Source organism: Panulirus ornatus, chromosome 10, assembly GCF_036320965.1.
Source record: "Panulirus ornatus isolate Po-2019 chromosome 10, ASM3632096v1, whole genome shotgun sequence".
In the NCBI taxonomy this organism is placed as follows: Eukaryota; Metazoa; Arthropoda; class Malacostraca; order Decapoda; family Palinuridae; genus Panulirus; species Panulirus ornatus.
The window spans coordinates 38,315,319-38,337,649 of NC_092233.1; the positions used below are offsets into that span (position 1 = coordinate 38,315,319).

Consider the following 22,331-nt stretch of genomic DNA (forward strand, 5'->3'; position numbering starts at 1 on the left):
TCACTGCCAGGACCAGGTAGGGTCCCTCTATGCCATGATAAAGTGGGGTTTCTCACTGCCAGAACCAGGTAGGGCCCATCAATGCCAGGATCAGGTTGAGTTTCTCACTGCCAGGACCAGGTAGGGTCTCTCAGTGCCAGGGTCAGGTAGGGGTCCTGACTGCCAGGACCAGGTAGGGTTACTCACTGCCAGGATCAGATAGGGGCCCTCACTGCCAAGACAAAGTACAGTCTCTCACTGTCAGGACCAGGTGGGGTCCCTCACTGTCTGAACCAAGTACGGTCTCTCACTGCCAGGACCAAGTAGGGCCCCTCACTGCCAGGACCAGGTTGGGTTTATCACTGCCAGGACCAGGTAGGGTTCATCACTGCCAGGACCAGGTAGGGTTCATCACTGCCAGGATCAGGTAGGGTTCCTCACTGCCAGGATCAGGTAGGGTTCATCACTGCCAGGATCAGGTAGGGTTCATCACTGCCAGGATCAGGTAGGGTTCATCACTGCCAGGATCAGGTAGGGTTCCTCACTGCCAGGATCAGGTAGGGTTCCTCACTGCCAGGACCAGGTAGGGTTCATCACTGCCAGGATCAGGTAGGGTTCATCACTGCCAGGACCAGGTAGGGTTCATCACTGCCAGGATCAGGTAGGGTCTCCCCTGCCAGGAGCAGGTGGGGTCTCTCACTGCCAGGGTTAGGTAGGGTTCATCACTGCCAGGACCAAGTAGGGCCCCTCACTACCAGGACCAGGTAGGGTTTCTCACTGCCAGGACCAGTGGGGTACATCACTGCCAGGATCAGGTAGCATACCTCACTGCCAGGACCAGGTAGGGTTCATCACTGCCAGGACCAGGTAGGGTTCATCACTGCCAGGATCAGGTAGGGTTCATCACTGCCAGGATCAGGTAGGGTTCATCACTGCCAGGATCAGGTAGGGTTCATCACTGCTAGGATCAGGTAGGGTTCATCACTGCCAGGATCCGGTAGGGTTCATCACTGCCAGGATCAGGTAGGGTTCATCACTGCCAGGACCAGGTAGGGTTCATCACTGCCAGGACCAGGTAGGGTTCATCACTGCCAGGACCAGGTAGGGTTCATCACTGCCAGGATCAGGTAGGGTTCATCACTGCCAGGATCAGGTAGGGTTCATCACTGCCAGGATCAGGTAGGGTTCATCACTGCCAGGATCAGGTAGGGTTCATCACTGCCAAGATCAGGTAGGGTTCATCACTGCCAGGATCAGGTAGGGTTCATCACTGCCAGGACCAGGTAGGGTTCATCACTGCCAGGATCAGGTAGGGTTCATCACTGCCAAGATCAGGTAGGGTTCATCACTGCCAGGATCAGGTAGGGCTCATCACTGCCAGGACCAGGTAGGGCTCATCACTGCCAGGATCAGGTAGGGTTCATCACTGCCAGGACCAAGTAGGGTTCATCACTGCCAGGATCAGGTAGGGTTCATCACTGCCAGGATCAGGTAGCATCCCTCACTGCCAGGACTAGGTAGGGTCCATGACTGCCAGGACCAGGTAGGGTTCATCACTGCCAGGATCAGGCAGGGTTCATCACTGCCAGGACCAAGTAGGGTCCATCACTGCCAGGATCAGGTAGGGTTCATCACTGCCAGGATCAGGTAGCATCCCTCTGCCAGGATCAGGTAGGGTCCATCACTGCCAGGACTAGGTAGGGTCCATCACTGCCAGGATCAGGTAGGGTTCATCACTGCCAGGACCAGGTAGGGTTCATCACTGCCAGGACCAGGTAGGGTTCATCACTGCCAGAATCAGGTAGGGTTCATCACTGCTAGGATCAGGAAGCATCCCTCACTGCCAGAACCAGGTAGGGTTCATCACTGCCAGGATCAGGAAGCATCCCTCACTGCCAGGATCAGGTAGGGTTCATCACTGCCAGGATCAGGTAGGGTTCATCACTGCCAGGATCAGGTAGGGTTCATCACTGCCAGGACCAGGTAGGGTTCATCACTGCCAGGATCAGGTAGGGTTCATCACTGCCAGGATCAGGTAGGGTTCATCACTGCCAGGATCAGGTAGGGTTCATCACTGCCAGGACCAGGTAGGGTTCATCACTGCCAGGATCAGGTAGGGTTCATCACTGCCAGGATCAGGAAGCATCCCTCACTGCCAGGATCAGGTAGGGTTCATCACTGCCAGGATCAGGTAGGGTTCATCACTGCCAAGATCAGGTAGCATCCCTCACTGCCAGGATCAGGTAGGGTTCATCACTGCCAGAACCAGGTAGGGTTCATCACTGCCAGGATCAGGTAGGGTTCATCACTGCCAGGATCAGGTAGGGTTCATCACTGCCAGGATCAAGTAGGGTTCATCACTGCCATGATCAGGTAGGGTTCATCACTGCCAGGATCAGGTAGGGTTCATCACTGCCAGGGTCAGGTAGGGTTTATCACTGCTAGGACCAGGTAGGGTTCATCACTGCCAGGACCAGGTAGGGTTCATCACTGCCAGGATCAGGTAGCATCCCTCACTGCCAGGATCAGGTAGGGTTCATCACTGCCAGGATCAGGTAGGGTTCATCACTGCCAAGATCAGGTAGGGTTCATCACTGCCAGGACCAGGTAGGGTTCATCACTGCCAGGATCAGGTTGGGTCTCTCACTGCCAGGAGCAGGTGGGGTCTCTCACTGCCAGGGTCAGGTGGGGGTCTCTCACTGCCAGGACTAGGTAGAGTCTCTCGCTGCCAGGACCCGGTAGGTGCCATCACTGCCAGCGCCAGGTATGGCCCGTCAATACCAGGACCAGGTAGGGTCCATCACTGCCAAGATCAGGTAGAGTCTCTCACTGCCAAGACCAGGTAGGTTCCTTCACTGTCAGGATAAGGTGAGGTCCCTTACTGCTAGGACCAGGTGGGGTCTCTCTGCCAAAACCAGGAGAGGTCTCTCTCTGCCAGGATCAAGTGGAGTCTTTCACAGCTAGCGTCAGGTGGGGTCTCTCACTGCCAGGATCAGCTAAGGCCCATCACTGCCAGGACCAGGTGGGGTCTCTCACTGTCAGGACCAGGTAGGGCCTCTCACTGCCAAATCAAGTGGGGTCTATCACTGCCAGGATCAGGAAGGTTTGTTCACTGCCAGAACCAGGTGGGGTCTCTTACTGCCAAGACCTGTTGGGGGTCTCTTACTGCCAGGATCAAGTGGGGTCTCTCACTGATAAGATCAGGTGGGGTCTTTCACTGACAGGATGAGGTAGGGTCCATCACTGCCTGGACCAGGTGGGGTCTTTCACTGGTAGGACCAGGTAGGGCCTCTTACTGCCAGGACCAGGTAGGGTCCATCACTGTCAGGATCAGGTAGGGACCATCACTGCAAAGATCATGTAGGGTCCCTCACTGCCAGGATCAGGTGAGGTCCCTCACTGCCAGGACCAGGTGGGGTCTCTCACTGCCAGAACCAGATAAGGTCCATCAATGCCAGGATCAGGTACGGTTCCTCACTGTGAGGACCAGTTAGGGTCTCTCACTGTCAAGGACCAGGTAGGGGCCCTCACTGCCTTGAACAGGTAGAGTCCCTTAGCGCCAGGTCCAGATAGATTCTCTCAGTGCCAGGATGAGGTAGGGTTACTTACTGCCAGGCCCAGTTAGGGTCCCTCACTGTCAGGACTAGGTAGGGGCCCTCATTGCCAGGGCCAGGTCGGGGCCATCACTGCCAGGGCCAGATAGGTTCCCTCAGTGCAGGGCCAGATAAGGGCCCTCCTGCCCTTCGTGATCAGTATCATGGAGCAGCAGGCAGGTGTGTGTGTGTGTGTGTGTCTGATAATGATCATTATCTTCCGGGTGGTTCTGGGTCAGTGACGAGATCATACATACACACACATCTCTGATTCCCATGCAAATTAGGTAGACACAGTAGAGCATGTTTCCGTTGTGGTCATGCAGGAAATGAAAGTAACCTTCAGCTTAATTCTTCAGGCATGAAAATAGCGTAAAGTAGTAAAAGCAGATTTATTGATGTCATGCAAATAGTTCATGCTTGTTTGTCGTGTTGTCATGCAGGCCCGAACTTTGTATGTTCATGCTTGGCCTGGCCAGGGCTGGCCTGGCCAGGCCAAGCCAGACAAAGGTGGCGGCGGCCCAGATGGTGTGCGACGAGTGAGGCGGCATCGACCTGGCCAGGCAGGTGTGTCATGCATCAACAGAGCGCCATAAGCCTGGCTGCTGAGCTGACCACCCGAGGTCAGGAGAGGTGGTGCGCATGCCTCACTTACCCTCGTTCCCTGATGGTTTGAGGTCCTCAGGGTCACCTCCCTCACCCCTGATGGGGTCACGCCCCAGGGTGACCGCCGTGATGTTGCTCTCCCCCGACAGCTGCTTGTCGACCACCTCTCCTGGCCCAGGGTCGTCGCTCGTCACCACCTGGTTGAGGGCGGGAGCGGGTCTAGCGTCCAACTGACGTGGTGCTGATGTGGCTCCTCCTATGGCTGTGCCGGCCCGTGCTGCTCCCTCCACCACCTGCCGGTTGATGCCGTACGGTTCCCCCGTGCCCTCTGCCGCCGGGAACACGCCTGTGTGACACAACACTGTACAGCTGCTCCACACACACACACACACACACACACACACACACACACACACACACACACACCACCACCTGAAAGTGTGAGTGCAGCTGAGGCAGGTGCGGCTGTCTTGATGCTGCTCAGAGGTTAGCGTTCAGCTGTACTGTGCATCACTACTGTTGACGTGCTGCTGCGGTTGTTGCCATTCCGTGTGTGTGTGTGTGTGTGTGTGTGTGTGTGTGTGTGTGTGTGTGTGTTAGCCCCCACAAGTGTCCAGCAGGTATACTATGTGTACCACATGTATATATATCTCCAATCATTAATTGCATATGTCGTATCAGGGGATTATACGATTATAGTATTCCATATGTGTGTCATGTGTACCAAGAGGATACATATTCAAAAATTTGTATAAATCTGTGTTGCGTATGTATCACTGACGTACACACCTGCAAGTGTCCCGTACATGTGTCTCGTGGGTCAGGGCAACGTTACATATCTGCAGGTCTTGTCTGTGTGGTGTAAGGAAGCAGTGAGACACGACACATGTTAATCAAGACTTAATTCTTAACGTTTCCACAACTGTCTTCCTCAATTGTCTGCTTGAGGAAGACAACTGTAAAAACGTCGAAATTTAAATCCTGATTGGCAGGTGGTGTCTGGCTTACTACCTGTCCGTCAGAATGTGTGTGTCATGTGCAGTAGAAGGGGGCGCACCTGTTTGTATGTTCATGACTACATGAAGGTGGCAGACCTAGGCATAACTATAGCGTGAGGTGCTTGGCTAGTGAACGTGCTTGGCTAGTGAACAGAGAGCCGAGGCTGCTAATCAGTCAGCTTGTAATGTCTTGGTTAACGTCAAAATGCACAACTTTCTGTTTATCTGTAGATCCAGAGGGAGAAAGAGAGATGGAGGGAGATGTGAGTCTCACACCGTCATGGTTTGGCCATGAAGCTGCCGAGGAAGTAAGTTGAAGGTACGTACATATACACAGGCGAACACAGTTCACACATGATCACCTGAGTGTGGTTCTTCTCCCAGCTTGTAGATTATGTTATAGATCAAATGAGGCGTCACATGATAATGAAGAAACCATATATATATATATATATATATATATATATATATATATATATATATATATATATATATATATATATATATATATATATGGCACAGTTAGATACACAAAACAAATACTAAGATGCTATATTGTATGGAACCTTGATATACATCAAAGACAGCAACACTAGTAAGAAATCTTATGAAATTTGAGTAATAAATAAGACGACAAATAATATCTGGAAGAAGGTCACAGACTTCCACATATGAGAGCAGTGATGTCATTTGAATGATCTCCCTGAAGTGAACTGAAGAACACTTTGTGAAGTAACCAACGAAAGTTAAAGGTTTCTTAATGAAACATTGTTTACAAGAAACACTACAAATGAAATGCAGTTGAGTCAAATATGACCACAATAATGAATTCATATCACTGAGCCTTGTGAAACATTGCTAAAAACCCATCTAAATCGAAGAGCAAGAAATCATTATCTGTAGATGTGATACCTCATATTTGTATCTTATTCGTTTATACTTACTGACTGACTGTTTCCTGAGAACACCTTACCACCGTCATCATAGCATTAAACCAGACATCAGTGGAGTGAAAAAAACACATTTTCCATAAAATCTTTCATAACTCAAAAAATGACCTCAAACTAGGACAGCATAGGTTCTGAGCAAACCCTTGTTACCCTGCGACAATTTGACGGAGGTCTTATAGAATGGTATAGTTACCCATGGAACCAAACCTTCCTAATATACTTCGAAAGAAAATGAAATTTTACGGCTAACACAAATATAACATAAAATGTTGATCGACATAAGGAATCAATCTATACAATTTATGTTATTTTTCGTACTTATGTGAAGGAAGTAACATGAAATAGTTGATGTTAATCTACAAATCTACTGTTTTACCTTCAAATGCATATCAAGAGAGGAAGCTGAAGTGTTAGACCAATTGTTACAGGTCAGGTTAGGTCTGAGGTCAGCAGTGTCACAGGTCAGGTTAGGTCTGAGGTCAGCAGTGTCACAGGTCAGGTTAGGTCTGAGGTTAGCAGTGTTACAGGTCAGGTTAGGTCTGAGGTCAGCAGTGTCACAGGTCAGGTTAGGTCTGAGGTCAGCAGTGTCACAGGTCAGGTTAGGTCTGAGGTCAGCAGTGTCACAGGTCAGGTTAGGTCTGAGGTCAGCAGTGTCACAGGTCAGGTTAGGTCTGAGGTCAGCAGTGTCACAGGTCAGGTTAGGTCTGAGGTCAGCAGTGTCACAGGTCAGGTTAGGTCTGAGGTCAGCAGTGTCACAGGTCAGGTTAGGTCTGAGGTCAGCAGTGTCAGAGGTCAGGTTAGGTCTGAGGTCAGCAGTGTCACAGGTCAGGTTAGGTCTGAGGTCAGCAGTGTCACAGGTCAGGTTAGGTCTGAGGTCAGCAGTGTCAGAGGTCAGGTTAGGTCTGAAGTCAGCAGTGTCACAGGTCAGGTTAGGTCTGAGGTCAGCAGTGTCACAGGTCAGGTTAGGTCTGAGGTCAGCAGTGTCACAGGTCAGGTTAGGTCTGAGGTCAGCAGTGTCACAGGTCAGGTTAGGTCTGAGGTCAGCCGTGTCACAGGTCAGCCTCAGTGAGGGTTATTCATGTCCACCTCACATCAGGTATGACCGCTAGATTGACCAGGAATGAGGCAATTCGTCATATTTTGCACAACACAAACATCCAGCAGTTAGGCCCTTGTACACTACAGTTACACATGGGTAATGGTACCCCCAGCACACACTCATGACCTGTGCCAGTAATGGTACCTCCAGCACACACTCATGACCTGTGCCAGTAATGGTACCCCCAGCACACACTCATGACCTGTGCCAGTAATGGTACCCCCAGCACACACTCATGACCTGTGCCAGTAATGGTACCCCCAGCACACACTCATGACCTGTGCCAGTAATGGTACCCCCAGCACACACTCATGACCTGTGCCAGTAATGGTACCCCCAGCACACACTCATGACCTGTGCCAGTAATGGTACCCCCATCGACAAGAGCCCGTGCTAGACCGAGTCTTGGTGAATCTTTACACACACACACACACGCACACACACACACACACACACACACACACACACACACACACCAGCATCACATATATATGTAACGAGAGAGTTACTTGTTGGTGACGACCTTAATTACTGGCTGTTGATAGGACTGAAGCCCAATCATCCAGCCAACTAGCCAGTCTCGCAGGTCAGCTTGGGTCAGGGGTCAGCAATCTGACAGGTCAGGCTGGGTCAGTAATCAATAGTACGCGTATATAGGTCAGCTATTGTATACATGAATCATCTAATGTCTATATGGATTAAATCTTATTTCTCTATAACATTCTCAATATTGATCACAGTAGCGAGAGCGTAGGATAAGTACCATACAAGAATAATTCTTGGGTCAATTATCGAGAACTGATGGTTGGATGTGTTGAGGTCATTATACATCCTCCATCCAGCAGGGACTCAGCCGGATATAAAGGGCCACATCCGGCCCTATTGTGTGGCCCAGAGTGGGCGGGTGGGGGTACAACATGGTGGGGGATAATGTGAGGGTGGGGGTTACACATGGTGGGGGATGATGTGAGGGTGGGGGTACCACATGGTGGGGGATAATGTGGAGGTTTTAGGTGGGCGGTATACTTACTTTTTTTTATTATATATTACTACAAATGGTGGGGGATAAGTGAGTAGGTGGGGTAGCAACATGGTGGGGGATTGATCGTGAGAGTGGGGGTACAACATGGTGGGGATAAGGTGAGGTGGGGGTACATGGTGGGGATAATGTGCGGGTGGGGGTACCAACATGGTGGGGGATATGTTTTTGAGTGGTGGGGGTACATGGTGGGGTAATGTGAGGGTGGGGGGTACAAACATGGTGGGGGATATGTGAGGGTGGGGGTACAACATGGTGGGGGCGATGTCGAGGGTGGGGGTACAACAAGGTGGGGGATTATGTGGAGGGTGGGGTTCACTGGTGGGGGGATATGTGAGTGTGGGGGTACAACAATGGTGGGGGATAATGTGAGGGTGGGGGTCAAACATGGTGGGGGATGATGTGAGGGTGGGGGTACAACCTCGTGGGGGATAATGTGAGGGTGGGGGTACAACCTGGTTGGGGGATATGTGAAGGGTGGGGGTACAACATGGTGGGGATGATGTGGAGGGTGGGGGTAACAACATGTGGGGGATAATGTAAGGGGTGGGGGTACAACATGGTGGGGGATAATGTGAGGGTGGGGGTACAAACATGGTGGGGATGATGTGAGGGTGGGGGTACAACATGGTGGGGGTAATGTGAGGGTGGGGGTACATGGTGGGGGATAATGTGAGGGTGGGGAACAACATAGGTGGGGGATAATGTGCTAGGGATGGGGGTACACATGGTGGGGATAGGGTGGGGGTACAACATGGTGGGGGATAATGTGAGGGTGGGGGTACAACATGGTGGGGGATAATGTGAGGGTGGGGGTACAACATGGTGGGGGATAATGTGAGGGTGGGGGTACAACATGGTGGGGGATAATGTGAGGGTGGGGGTAGAAGGTGGGGATAATGTGAGGGTGGGGGTACAACATGGTGGGGGATAATGTGAGGGTGGGGGTACAACATGGTGGGGAATAATGTGAGGGTGGGGGTACAACATGGTGGGGGATAATGTGAGGGTGGGAGTAGATGGTGGGGTATAATGTGAGGGTGGGAGTAGATGGTGGGGGATAATGTGAGGGTGGGAGTAGATGGTGGGGGATAATGTGAGGGTGGGAGTAGATGGTGGGGTATAATGTGAGGGTGGGGGTAGATGGTGGGGGATAATGTGAGGGTGGGAGTAGATAGTGGGGTATAATGTGAGGGTGGGAGTAGATGGTGGGGTATAATGTGAGGGTGGGAGTAGATGGTGGGGGATAATGTGAGGGTGGGAGTAGATGGTGGGGGATAATGTGAGGGTGGGAGTAGATGGCGGGGGATAATGTGAGGGTGGGAGTAGATGGCGGGGGATAATGTGAGGGTGGGAGTAGATGGTGGGGGATAATGTGAGGGTGGGAGTAGATGGTGGGGGATAATGTGAGGGTGGGAGTAGATGGTGGGGGATAAAGTGAGGGTGGGAGTAGATGGTGGGGGATAATGTGAGGGTGGGAGTAGATGGTGGGGGATAATGTGAGGGTGGGAGTAGATGGTGGGGGATAATGTGAGGGTGGAAGTAGATGGTGAGGGATTATGTGAAAGTTGGGGTAGAGGGAGGGGGATTTATATTAAGGTAGGGGTAAAAGGTGGGGATTATGTGAGTGTGGGGGAAGATTTTGGGGGATTATGTGAGGGTTGGGGTAGAGGGAGGGGATTAATGTGAGGGTGGGGGTATATGGTGCGGAATAATGCGAAGGTGGGAGTAGGTGGTGGGGGAATGATATGATGGAGGGGGTAGAAGGTGGTAGATTATGTGAGGGTGGATGTAGACGGGGGGGGGGGGGATTTATGTTAGGGTGGGTAAATGGTGGGGATTATATAAATGAAGGGGTAGATGGTGGGGGATTATGTGAGTGTGGGGATAGATGGTGGGGGGATAAGGTGAGGGTGGGAGTAGATGGTGGGGGATTATAGTATATATGGAGGTAAATAGCGGGGATTATATATAGTATATATGGAGGTAAACAGCGGGGATTATATAAGTGTGGGGTAGATGGTTGGGGATTATGTGAGTGTGGGAGTAGATGGTGGGGTATTATGTGAGGTGGGAGTAGAATGAAGGATCATGTGAGGAGGGGGTAGATGGTGGAGGATAATGTGAGGGGTGGGGGTAGATAGTGAAAGATAACGTGAGGGTGGGGGTAGATGGTGGAGGATAACGTGAGGGTGGGGGTAGATGGTGGAGGATAACGTGAGGGTGGGGGTAGATGGTGGAGGATAACGTGAGGGTGGGGGTAGATGGTGGAGGATAACGTGAGGGTGGGGGTAGATGGTGGAGGATAACGTGAGGGTGGGGGTAGATGGTGGAGGATAATGTGAGGGGTGGGGGTAGATAGTGGAGGACAACGTGAGGGTGGGGGTAGATGGTGGAGGATAACGTGAGGGTGGGGGTAGGTGGTGGAGGATAACGTGAGGGTGGGGGTAGATGGTTGAGGATAATGTGAGGTGTGGGGGTAGATAGTGGAGGATAACGTGAGGGTGGGGGTAGATGGTGGAGGATAACGTGAGGGTGGGGGTAGATGGTTGAGGATAATGTGAGGTGTGGGGGTAGATGGTGGAGGATAATGTGAAGGGAGGGGTGATAGTGGGGATAATGTATGGGTTAGGATAGAGGGAGGGGAAAATGTGTGTGGTTGATGGTCGAGGGAGAGGAATAATGCAAGGGGAGGGGGTAGAAAGAGGAGCATAATGTGGGGTGAAGACAGGGGGAGGCGATAACGTGGGGGGGGGGGTGACAAGAGCATTCACATAGCAAGAACATTCATATGACAAGAACATTCATATGGTACGGACGTTCATAAGACAAGAACATTCATATAACAAGAACATTCATATGGTACGGACGTTCATAAGACAAGAACATTCATATAACAAGAACATTCATATGGTACGGACGTTCATAAGACAAGAACATTCATATAACAAGAACATTCATATGGTACGGACGTTCATAAGACAAGAACATTCATATAACAAGAACATTCATATGGTACGGACGTTCATAAGACAAGAACATTCATATAACAAGAACATTCATATGGTACGGACGTTCATATGACAAGAACATTCATATGACAAGAACATTCGTATGGTACGGACGTTCATATGACAAGAACATTCATATGACAAGAACATTCGTATGGTACGGACGTTCATATGACAAGAACATTCATATAACAAGAACATTCATATGATAAGAACATTCATATGATAAGAACATTCATATGGTACGGACGTTCATATAAGAACATTCATATGACAGTAACATTCATACGACAAGAACATTCACAGAGCAAATAACATGCATTTGACAAGAACATTCATATGACAAGAACATTCGTATGGTACGGACGTTCATATGACAAGAACATTCATATGACAAGAACATTCGTATGGTACGGACGTTCATATGACAAGAACATTCATTTAACAAGAACATTCACATAACGAGAGCATTCATGTTTATTTTAATAATTTAATTTCAGGTTAATACAGAAGCTCAGAACGTACATATGATTATCTTTGAAGTGATAATTCCTTTATGAAATATGTAAATGAAAAAAGTAGATGGTAACTCATGCGACTGACTGATGTATAACGACAGTAAAAAACTGGCATTATTATTTTAAACAAGTATTTCAAATTCTCTCCGGGCAAACGGTAAACAAGCATTACGCAACCCGGAATAACGGTAGGCGACAGTGTCATTAATAATTCACAGGTCAGTACAGTCACCTCTCTGTTTCCGTGTTACACAAAAGAGAAAATTCGTGTTTGCTGCGACAACATGAGTGGCTGACGTCATGTAAACTAAACTATTTTGTTTTCATTTCGTCGTTGGTTATATGTCCCACATGATCATAGGAACACTGATGTTTAGTATTGGAATGTCCCACATGATCATAGGAACATTGATGTTTAGTATTGGAATGTCCTACATGATCATAGGAACATTGATGTTTAGTATTGGAATGTCCCACATGATCATAGGAACATTGATGTTTAGTATTGGAATGTCCTACATGATCATAGGAACATTGATGTTTAGTATTGGAATGTCCCACATGATCATAGGAACATTGATGTTTAGTATTGGAATGTCCTACATGATCATAGGAACATTGATGTTTAGTATTGGAATGTCCTACATGATCATAGGAACATTGATGTTTAGTATTGGAATGTCCCACATGATCATAGGAACATTGATGTTTAGTATTGGAATGTCCTACATGATCATAGGAACATTGATGTTTGGTATTGGAATGTCCCACATGATCATAGGAACATTGATGTTTAGTATTGGAATGTCCTACATGATCATAGGAACATTGATGTTTAGTATTGGAATGTCCCACATGATCATAGGAACATTGATGTTTAGTATTGGAATGTCCCACATGATCATAGGAACATTGATGTTTAGTATTGGAATGTCCTACATGATCATAGGAACATTGATGTTTAGTATTGGAATGTCCCACATGATCATAGGAACATTGATGTTTAGTATTGGAATGTCCTACATGATCATAGGAACATTGATGTTTGGTATTGGAATGTCCCACATGATCATAGGAACATTGATGTTTAGTATTGGAATGTCCTACATGATCATAGGAACATTGATGTTTAGTATTGGAATGTCCCACATGATCATAGGAACATTGATGTTTAGTATTGGAATGTCCCACATGATCATAGGAACATTGATGTTTAGTATTGGAATGTCCTACATGATCATAGGAACATTGATGTTTAGTATTGGAATGTCCCACATGATCATAGGAACATTGATGTTTAGTATTGGAATGTCCCACATGATCATAGGAACATTGATGTTTAGTATTGGAATGTCCTACATGATCATAGGAACATTGATGTTTAGTATTGGAATGTCCTACATGATCATAGGAACATTGATGTTTAGTATTGGAATGTCCCACATGATCATAGGAACATTGATGTTTAGTATTGGAATGTCCTACATGATCATAGGAACATTGATGTTTGGTATTGGAATGTCCCACATGATCATAGGAACATTGATGTTTAGTATTGGAATGTCCCACATGATCATAGGAACATTGATGTTTAGTATTGGAATGTCCCACATGATCATAGGAACATTGATGTTTAGTATTGGAATGTCCACATGATCATAGGAACATTGATGTTTAGTATTGGAATGTCCCACATGATCATAGGAACATTGATGTTTAGTATTGGAATGTCCTACATGATCATAGGAACATTGATGTTTAGTATTGGAATGTCCCACATGATCATAGGAACATTGATGTTTAGTATTGGAATGTCCCACATGATCATAGGAACATTGATGTTTAGTATTGGAATGTCCTACATGATCATAGGAACATTGATGTTTAGTATTGGAATGTCCCACATGATCATAGGAACATTGATGTTTAGTATTGGAATGTCCTACATGATCATAGGAACATTGATGTTTGGTATTGGAATGTCCCACATGATCATAGGAACATTGATGTTTAGTATTGGAATGTCCCACATGATCATAGGAACATTGATGTTTAGTATTGGAATGTCCCACATGATCATAGGAACATTGATGTTTAGTATTGGAATGTCCCACATGATCATAGGAACATTGATGTTTGGTATTGGAATGTCCTACATGATCATAGGAACATTGATGTTTGGTATTGGAATGTCCTACATGATCATAGGAACATTGATGTTTAGTATTGGAATGTCCCACATGATCATAGGAACATTGATGTTTAGTATTGGAATGTTCCACATGATCATAGGAACACTGATGTTTAGTATTGGAATGTCCCACATGATCATAGGAACATTGATGTTTAGTATTGGTATGGATTACAAAATGATTGACAAGGATTATTACATTGTCCCGTATTGGAGTCTTGGATTTCAGTCAAAATGATTCTTAAAAAATGAAAATATGAAAACGACGGAAAGGAAATTATGGAGAAATGAAATGTTTGAAATGATGGTTGTCCTGTGGGCCTCCCACCACCCCTCCCTCACCTGGTCACTATCACCACCCATCCCTACCTGACTACTCCCACCACCCCTCCCTCACCTGGTCACTCTCACCACCCATCCCCACCTGACTACTCCCACCACCCCTCCCTCACCTGGTCACTATCACCACCCATCCCTACCTGACTACTCCCACCACCCCTCCCTCACCTGGTCACTATCACCACCCATCCCCACCTGACTACTCCCACCACCCCTCCCTCACCTGGTCACTCTCACCACCCATCCCCACCTGACTACTCCCACCACCCCTCCCTCACCTGGTCACTATCACCACCCATCCCCACCTGACTACTCCCACCACCCCTCCCTCACCTGGTCACTATCACCACCCATCCCCACCTGGCTACTCCCACCACCCCTCCCTCACCTGGTCACTCTCACCACCCATCCCCACCTGACTACTCCCACCACCCCTCCCTCACCTGGTCACTATCACCACCCATCCCCACCTGACTACTCCCACCACCCCTCCCTCACCTGGTCACTATCACCACCCATCCCCACCTGACTACTCCCACCACCCCTCCCTCACCTGGTCACTATCACCACCCATCCCCACCTGACTACTCCCACCACCCCTCCCTCACCTGGTCACTATCACCACCCATCCCCACCTGACTACTCCCACCACCCTCCCTCACCTGGTCACTATCACCACCCATCCCACCTGACTACTCCCACCACCCCTCCCTCACCTGGTCACTATCACCACCCATCCCCACCTGACTACTCCACCACCCCTCCCTCACCTGGTCACTATCACCACCCATCCCCACCTGACTACTCCCACCACCCCCTCCCTCACCTGGTCACTATCACCACCCATCCCACCTGACTACTCCCACCACCCCTCCCTCACCTGGTCACTATCACCACCCATCCCCTACCTGACTACTCCCACCACCCCTCCTCCCTCACCTGGTCACTATCACCACCCATCCCCACCTGACTACTCCCACCACCCCTCCCTCACCTGGTCACTATCACCACCCATCCCTACCTGACTACTCCCACCACCCCTCCCTCACCTGGTCACTATCACCACCCATCCCCACCTGACTACTCCCACCACCCCTCCCTCACCTGGTCACTATCACCACCCATCCCTACCTGACTACTCCCACCACCCCTCCCTCACCTGGTCACTATCACTACCCATCCCCACCTGACTACTCCCACCACCCCTCCCTCACCTGGTCACTATCACCACCCATCCCCACCTGACTACTCCCACCACCCCTCCCTCACCTGGTCACTATCACCATCCCTCCCCACCTGACTACTCCCACCACCCCTCCCTCACCTGGTCACTATCACCACCCATCCCCACCTGACTACTCCCACCACCCCTCCCTCCCCTGGTCACTATCACCACCCATCCCCACCTGACTACTCCCACCACCCCTCCCTCACCTGGTCACTATCACCACCCATCCCTACCTGACTACTCCCACCACCCCTCCCTCACCTGGTCACTATCACTACCCATCCCCACCTGACTACTCCCACCACCCCTCCCTCACCTGGTCACTATCACCACCCATCCCTACCTGACTACTCCCACCACCCCTCCCTCACCTGGTCACTATCACTACCCATCCCCACCTGACTACTCCCACCACCCCTCCCTCACCTGGTCACTATCACCACCCATCCCTACCTGACTACTCCCACCACCCCTCCCTCACCTGGTCACTATCACTACCCATCCCCACCTGACTACTCCCACCACCCCTCCCTCACCTGGTCACTATCACCACCCATCCCTACCTGACTACTCCCACCACCCCTCCCTCACCTGGTCACTATCACTACCCATCCCCACCTGACTACTCCCACCACCCCTCCCTCACCTGGTCACTATCACCACCCATCCCTACCTGACTACTCCCACCACCCCTCCCCCACCTGGTCACTCTCACTACCCCTCCCAGAGCAGACCAAGCCCACGACACCTTCCTGCCTAGCCACATTCAGAGAGAGAGAGAGAGAGAGAGAGAGAGAGAGAGAGAGAGAGAGAGAGAGAGAGAGAGAGAGAGAGAGAGAGAGAGAGAGAGAGAGAGAGTTCAACGTTTTTCTACCGTTCAGAGTTAAGTATTCTTCCCCCAGTATCCTGTAGCCGTCAATACAGATACTGTACTATTTACTTTCCCATAACTGGCCACGTCATTATGTTTTCTTCATAATGATCATGTTACCTCGTATTATCCTGCCGGTTGTTGTGTCACAACAAGTGATGGCTGAGATGTGTCTCCGTTCTAAGCTGACTGACCGCTGAGGGTGATGGACGTAACGTAAGTGCTGCTGCCGACTGACCGCTGAGGATGATGGACGTAACGTAAGTGTTGCTGCTGACTGACCGCTGAGGATGATGGACGTAACGTAAGTGTTGCTGCTGACTGACCGCTGAGGATGATGGACGTAACGTAAGTGTTGCAACTGACTGACCGCTGAGGGTGATGGACGTAACGTAAGTGTTGCTGCTGACTGACCGCTGAGGGTGATGGACGTAACGTAAGTGTTGCTGCTGACTGACCGCTGAGGGTGATGGACGAAACGTAAGTGTTGCTGCTGAGTGACCGCTGAGGGTGATGGACGTAACGTAAGTGTTGCTGCTGACTGACCGCTGAGGGTGATGGACGAAACGTAAGTGTTGCTGCTGACTGACCGCTGAGGGTGATGGACGTAACGTAAGTGTTGCTGCTGACTGACCGCTGAGGGTGATGGACGTAACGTAAATGTTGCTGCTGACTGACCGCTGAGGATGATGGACGTAACGTAAGTGTTGCTGCTGACTGACCGCTGAGGATGATGGACGTAACGTAAGTGTTGCTGCTGACTGACCGCTGAGGATGATGGACGTAACGTAAGTGTTGCTGCTGACTGACCGCTGAGGATGATGGACGTAACGTAAGTGTTGCAACTGACTGACCGCTGAGGGTGATGGACGTAACGTAAGTGTTGCTGCTGACTGACCGCTGAGGGTGATGGACGTAACGTAAGTGTTGCTGCTGACTGACCGCTGAGGGTGATGGACGTAACGTAAGTGTTGCTGCTGACTGACCGCTGAGGGTGATGGACGTAACGTAAGTGTTGCTGCTGACTGACCGCTGAGGGTGATGGACGTAACGTAAGTGTTGCTGCTGACTGACCGCTGAGGGTGATGGACGTAACGTAAGTGTTGCTGCTGAGTGACCGCTGAGGGTGATGGACGTAACGTAAGTGTTGCTGCTGACTGACCGCTGAGGATGATGGACGTAACGTAAGTGTTGCTGCTGACTGACCGCTGTGGGAATGAGAATGGTGATGCTTTCTCGAGTGTGCCGTGACGTCATTGAGTGTCGCTATCCACAGCTTCCTCCCTCGCGCGCGCCCACTCAGGACGTGAGTTCCTCCTGCATGTACATTGAGTCAGACTCACAAGTCGGGCGCATATCCCTCCCTACTTCCCGCCACACATTGTGCTTCCACCTGGCGGTCAGAAGCCAGGTCAGTGTTCACTATAACCAAAGCTTCCTCTATCAACGTTATCAGTGAAGATGGCTCAAGTTATCCGGGAACCGCAAACGCTTGCAACAGCCTAGTACAACACCTGGTCCACGGATATTAAGAGTAATACTTTAATGATTAGACGGATATTAAGAGTAATACTTTAATGATTAGACGGATATTAAGAGTAATACTTTAATGATTAGACGGATATTAAGAGTAATACTTTAATGATTAGTGATAATTAGTTTACATGTGTTTGATAAGAAACAGGAGTGGGTAAACAAGTATACATAATAAGAGTATCGTCATACATGATAATGTTATTCTGTTGTGACAACTGTGATGTTTCTATGAGACATGCCTTCATCATCATCGTCAGATGCTGAACGAAATCATTTGACATTTATAAACTGTGAACGTAAATAATAGAACTCTAGGTGTTCATTTCCTTTATCACTTGAGTGTTGAGGAAAAAGGTTGGGACATGTATGGTAGCAAGACTTAGTGTGGTTGGTGGTGGGTGTTGGTGAGCACATCTGGGACATGTATGGTAGCAAGACTTAGTGTGGTTGTGGTGGGTGTTGGTGAGCACATCTGGGACATGTATGGTAGCAAGACTTAGTGTGGTTGGTAGTGGGTGTTGGTGAGCACATCTGGGACATGTATGGTAGCAAGACTTAGTGTGGGTGGTAGTGGGTGTTGGTGAGCACATCTGGGACATGTATGGTAGCAAGACTTAGTGTGGTTGGTGGTGGGTGTTGGTGAGCACATCTGGGACATGTATGGTAGCAAGACTTAGTGTTGTTGTGGTGGGTGTTGGTGAGCACATCTGGGACATGTATGGTAGCAAGACTTAGTGTGGGTGGTAGTGGGTGTTGGTGAGCACATCTGGGACATGTATGGTAGCAAGACTTAGTGTGGTTGGTAGTGGGTGTTGGTGAGCACATCTGGGACATGTATGGTAGCAAGACTTAGTGTGGTTGGTGGTGGGTGTTGGTGAGCACATCTGGGACATGTATGGTAGCAAGACTTAGTGTTGTTGTGGTGGGTGTTGGTGAGCACATCTGGGACATGTATGGTAGCAAGACTTAGTGTGGGTGGTAGTGGGTGTTGGTGAGCACATCTGGGACATGTATGGTAGCAAGACTTAGTGTGGGTGGTAGTGGGTGTTGGTGAGCACATCTGGGACATGTATGGTAGCAAGACTTAGTGTGGTTGGTAGTGGGTGTTGGTGAGCACATCTGGGACATGTATGGTAGCAAGACTTAGTGTGGTTGGTAGTGGGTGTTGGTGAGCACATCTGGGACATGTATGGTAGCAAGACTTAGTGTGGGTGGTAGTGGGTGTTGGTGAGCACATCTGGGACATGTATGGTAGCAAGACTTAGTGTGGTTGGTGGTGGGTGTTGGTGAGCACATCTGGGACATGTATGGTAGCAAGACTTAGTGTGGGTGGTAGTGGGTGTTGGTGAGCACATCTGGGACATGTATGGTAGCAAGACTTAGTGTGGGTGGTAGTGGGTGTTGGTGAGCACATCTGGGACATGTATGGTAGCAAGACTTAGTGTGGGTGGTGGTGGGTGTTGGTGAGCACATCTGGGACATGTATGGTAGCAAGACTTAGTGTTGTTGTGGTGGGTGTTGGTGAGCACATCTGGGACATGTATGGTAGCAAGACTTAGTGTGGGTGGTAGTGGGTGTTGGTGAGCACATCTGGGACATGTATGGTAGCAAGACTTAGTGTGGGTGGTAGTGGGTGTTGGTGAGCACATCTGGGACATGTATGGTAGCAAGACTTAGTGTGGTTGTGGTGGGTGTTGGTGAGCACATCTGGGACATGTATGGTAGCAAGACTTAGTGTGGGTGGTGGTGGGTGTTGGTGAGCACATCTGGGATGAGGAGCAACAGTGCAGGACACATGATGGTGACATAATGACACGACTCTTGCTACAACTGCTTCCACTTACCATGATAAGTTATCTTGGTCAAATATAATATCTCGCGTGTCATAGATATTGTTCACAAGTAACATAGACGCAAGTAACACAGACACAAGCAACACAGACAGAAGTAACATAGATGCAACACAGACGCAAGTAACACAGACGCAAGTAACACAGACGCAAGTAACACAGACACAAGTAACATAGACGCATGTAACACAGACGCAAGTAACACAGACACAAGTAACACAGACACAAGTAACACAGACGCAAGTAACACAGACACAAGTGACACAGACAGAAGTAACAGACGCAAGTAACACAGACTAAGTAACACAGACACAAGTAACACAGACACAATTAACACAGACGCAAGTAACATAGACGCATGTAATACAGACGCAAGTAACACAGACACAAGTAACACAGACAGAAGTAACATAGACGCATTAACACAGACGCAAGTAACACAGATACAAGTAACACAGACACAAGTAACTCAGACGCAAGCAACACAGACACAAGTAACAGACGTAAGTAATACAAGTGCAAGTAACACAGACGCAAGTCTCTCTCCCGACCTTAACTTCCACTGCTTAAGAAATTTAGCTCGACAGTCACAGTTAATGTAGCTGTGTGTGTGTGTGTGTGTGTGTGTCTGTGTCAAAGTAATATGAGCCATACTCGGTCACATTAATCTAATAACTTATCTAGTCAGAAAAACTAAGTCATATCAAATATCATTGTCCATTATCTAGCGTGGCAAGTGTGCTGGCGCGCACGCATTCATCACGACCTCCCTCAGCCTTCGTCTCCTGCTGACAACGACTTGCCAGGGTTCACCTGATTGCCACTGGAAACAATGGGCCACAGTACTGTAGCCGGAGGATGAGTAGTTTGATCGTTAAAGATTTTACTGTATGATAAACATATCATTTGCAGTGACGTTTATAATGGAGAGAAATGTATAATTAGCGATAGTTATTTAATCATCATTATACAAATGGTATGGTATACGTTTGTTTACCAAGTCGTGTTGTTTTGTTCAATACGACTAATATAATTCTTACATGTGTCTCCTTATGTTCTAATGTAATCTCATCATTACGTAATGTAATACATGTGTCTCCTTGTGTTCTAATGTAATCTTATCATTACGTAATGTAATACATGTGTCTCCTTATGTTCTAATGTAATCTCATCATTACGTAATGTAATACATGTGTCTCCTTGTGTTCTAATGTAATCTTATCATTACGTAATGTAATACATGTGTCTCCTTGTGTTCTAATGTAATCTCATCATTACGTAATGTAATACATATGTCTCCTTGTGTTCTAATGTAATCTTATCATTACGTAAACATTCCATGACCGTTATAGCTCCTACAACGTTATATTAAACGCTATAAACAGATGTTGTTATTTGTAACAGGTTCACACTTCCTGCTTGCTCACCTCACCGGTAGAGGGAAGCGAGCACACACTGGGGGTATAACCCCACTGGAGTGTACACAGTGGGCGTTACATACTCCGCTGTCATGTTGTACCTCTACAACCATGAGTGGAAGAAGTTGTCAAGTGTTCGTAAGACACAACATAGTCATGTTACTCTGGACGTGAGGGTTGAGGCGAGGCAGCGCACTCGGAATGGAAGGTGGCAGTGCGCGCTCACTCCCGGTCATGGGTCGGACCGACCACATTATGGCAGGTCCAACCCATCTATTTCTAAGCAAAAATGATAAACATTTGTTTTTTTCATTTCTTATATTGATGGGAGTTACATATATGTATTTACTATGGGTTTTAGCTAAGTTAAATGGTACAGTAGGTGAGTCATGGACGTATCTCAAGCTAACTATGATACAATCATTTATGGGTAATAAATACGTCGTGTTGTGTTATATACGGACGTCACCCAGACGTGTAGCAAGCAAGGACGAGCCTGCGCTGCGATCCTCCGCCACACAACCACGTCATGCACAACAAGTCCTGTGTTATCTGTTCTTCCTGAACACTCACTTCCCACGCCCGAACCCCCTCCCCTACTTCCCACACTCATTACCCCTCCACACCTGCCAGCACCCACGCCCATGACCCCTCCCCTACTTCCCACACTCATTACCCATCCACTTACAGCACTATCAAACGCTCACATGCCTCCCAGCAAAATAGCACAGCGTAGAAGAACAATGACGCAGCAATACATTGGAAGCATAATTGACATAGTCAGACGAACCCACATCAATAAAACTAAATAAAGGGTGGCGAATACAAATAACTAAAAGAATGATAAGGAGGGTGTATGGGGTGTGGGGGGGGTTTGACGTCTAATAAGTTATGGAGGGTTTGTAATATATATATATATATATATATATATATATACTATATATCGGTATATACTATATAAACTATTTGTATATCTAATATCATATATATATATATATATAATAGCGTATAATCCTATTTGTATATGTATATATATAAAATCGAATTATGTATATATATATATATATATATCATATATAAATATCCTATATATATAGGTATATAT

The 22,331-nt window shown here is 48.2% G+C and overlaps 1 protein-coding gene across 1 annotated transcript in view; it reads right to left on the minus strand.

The window, feature by feature from the left end:
- nompA (no mechanoreceptor potential A) overlaps positions 1–22,331 on the minus strand; it is a 185,188-nt gene that overhangs the window by 117,701 nt on the left and 45,156 nt on the right. Inside the window, exon 2 of the mRNA XM_071665303.1 lies at positions 4,228–4,524. Coding sequence (XP_071521404.1) covers positions 4,228–4,524 — 297 coding nt within the window. The remainder of the gene's footprint in view (positions 1–4,227; positions 4,525–22,331) is intronic.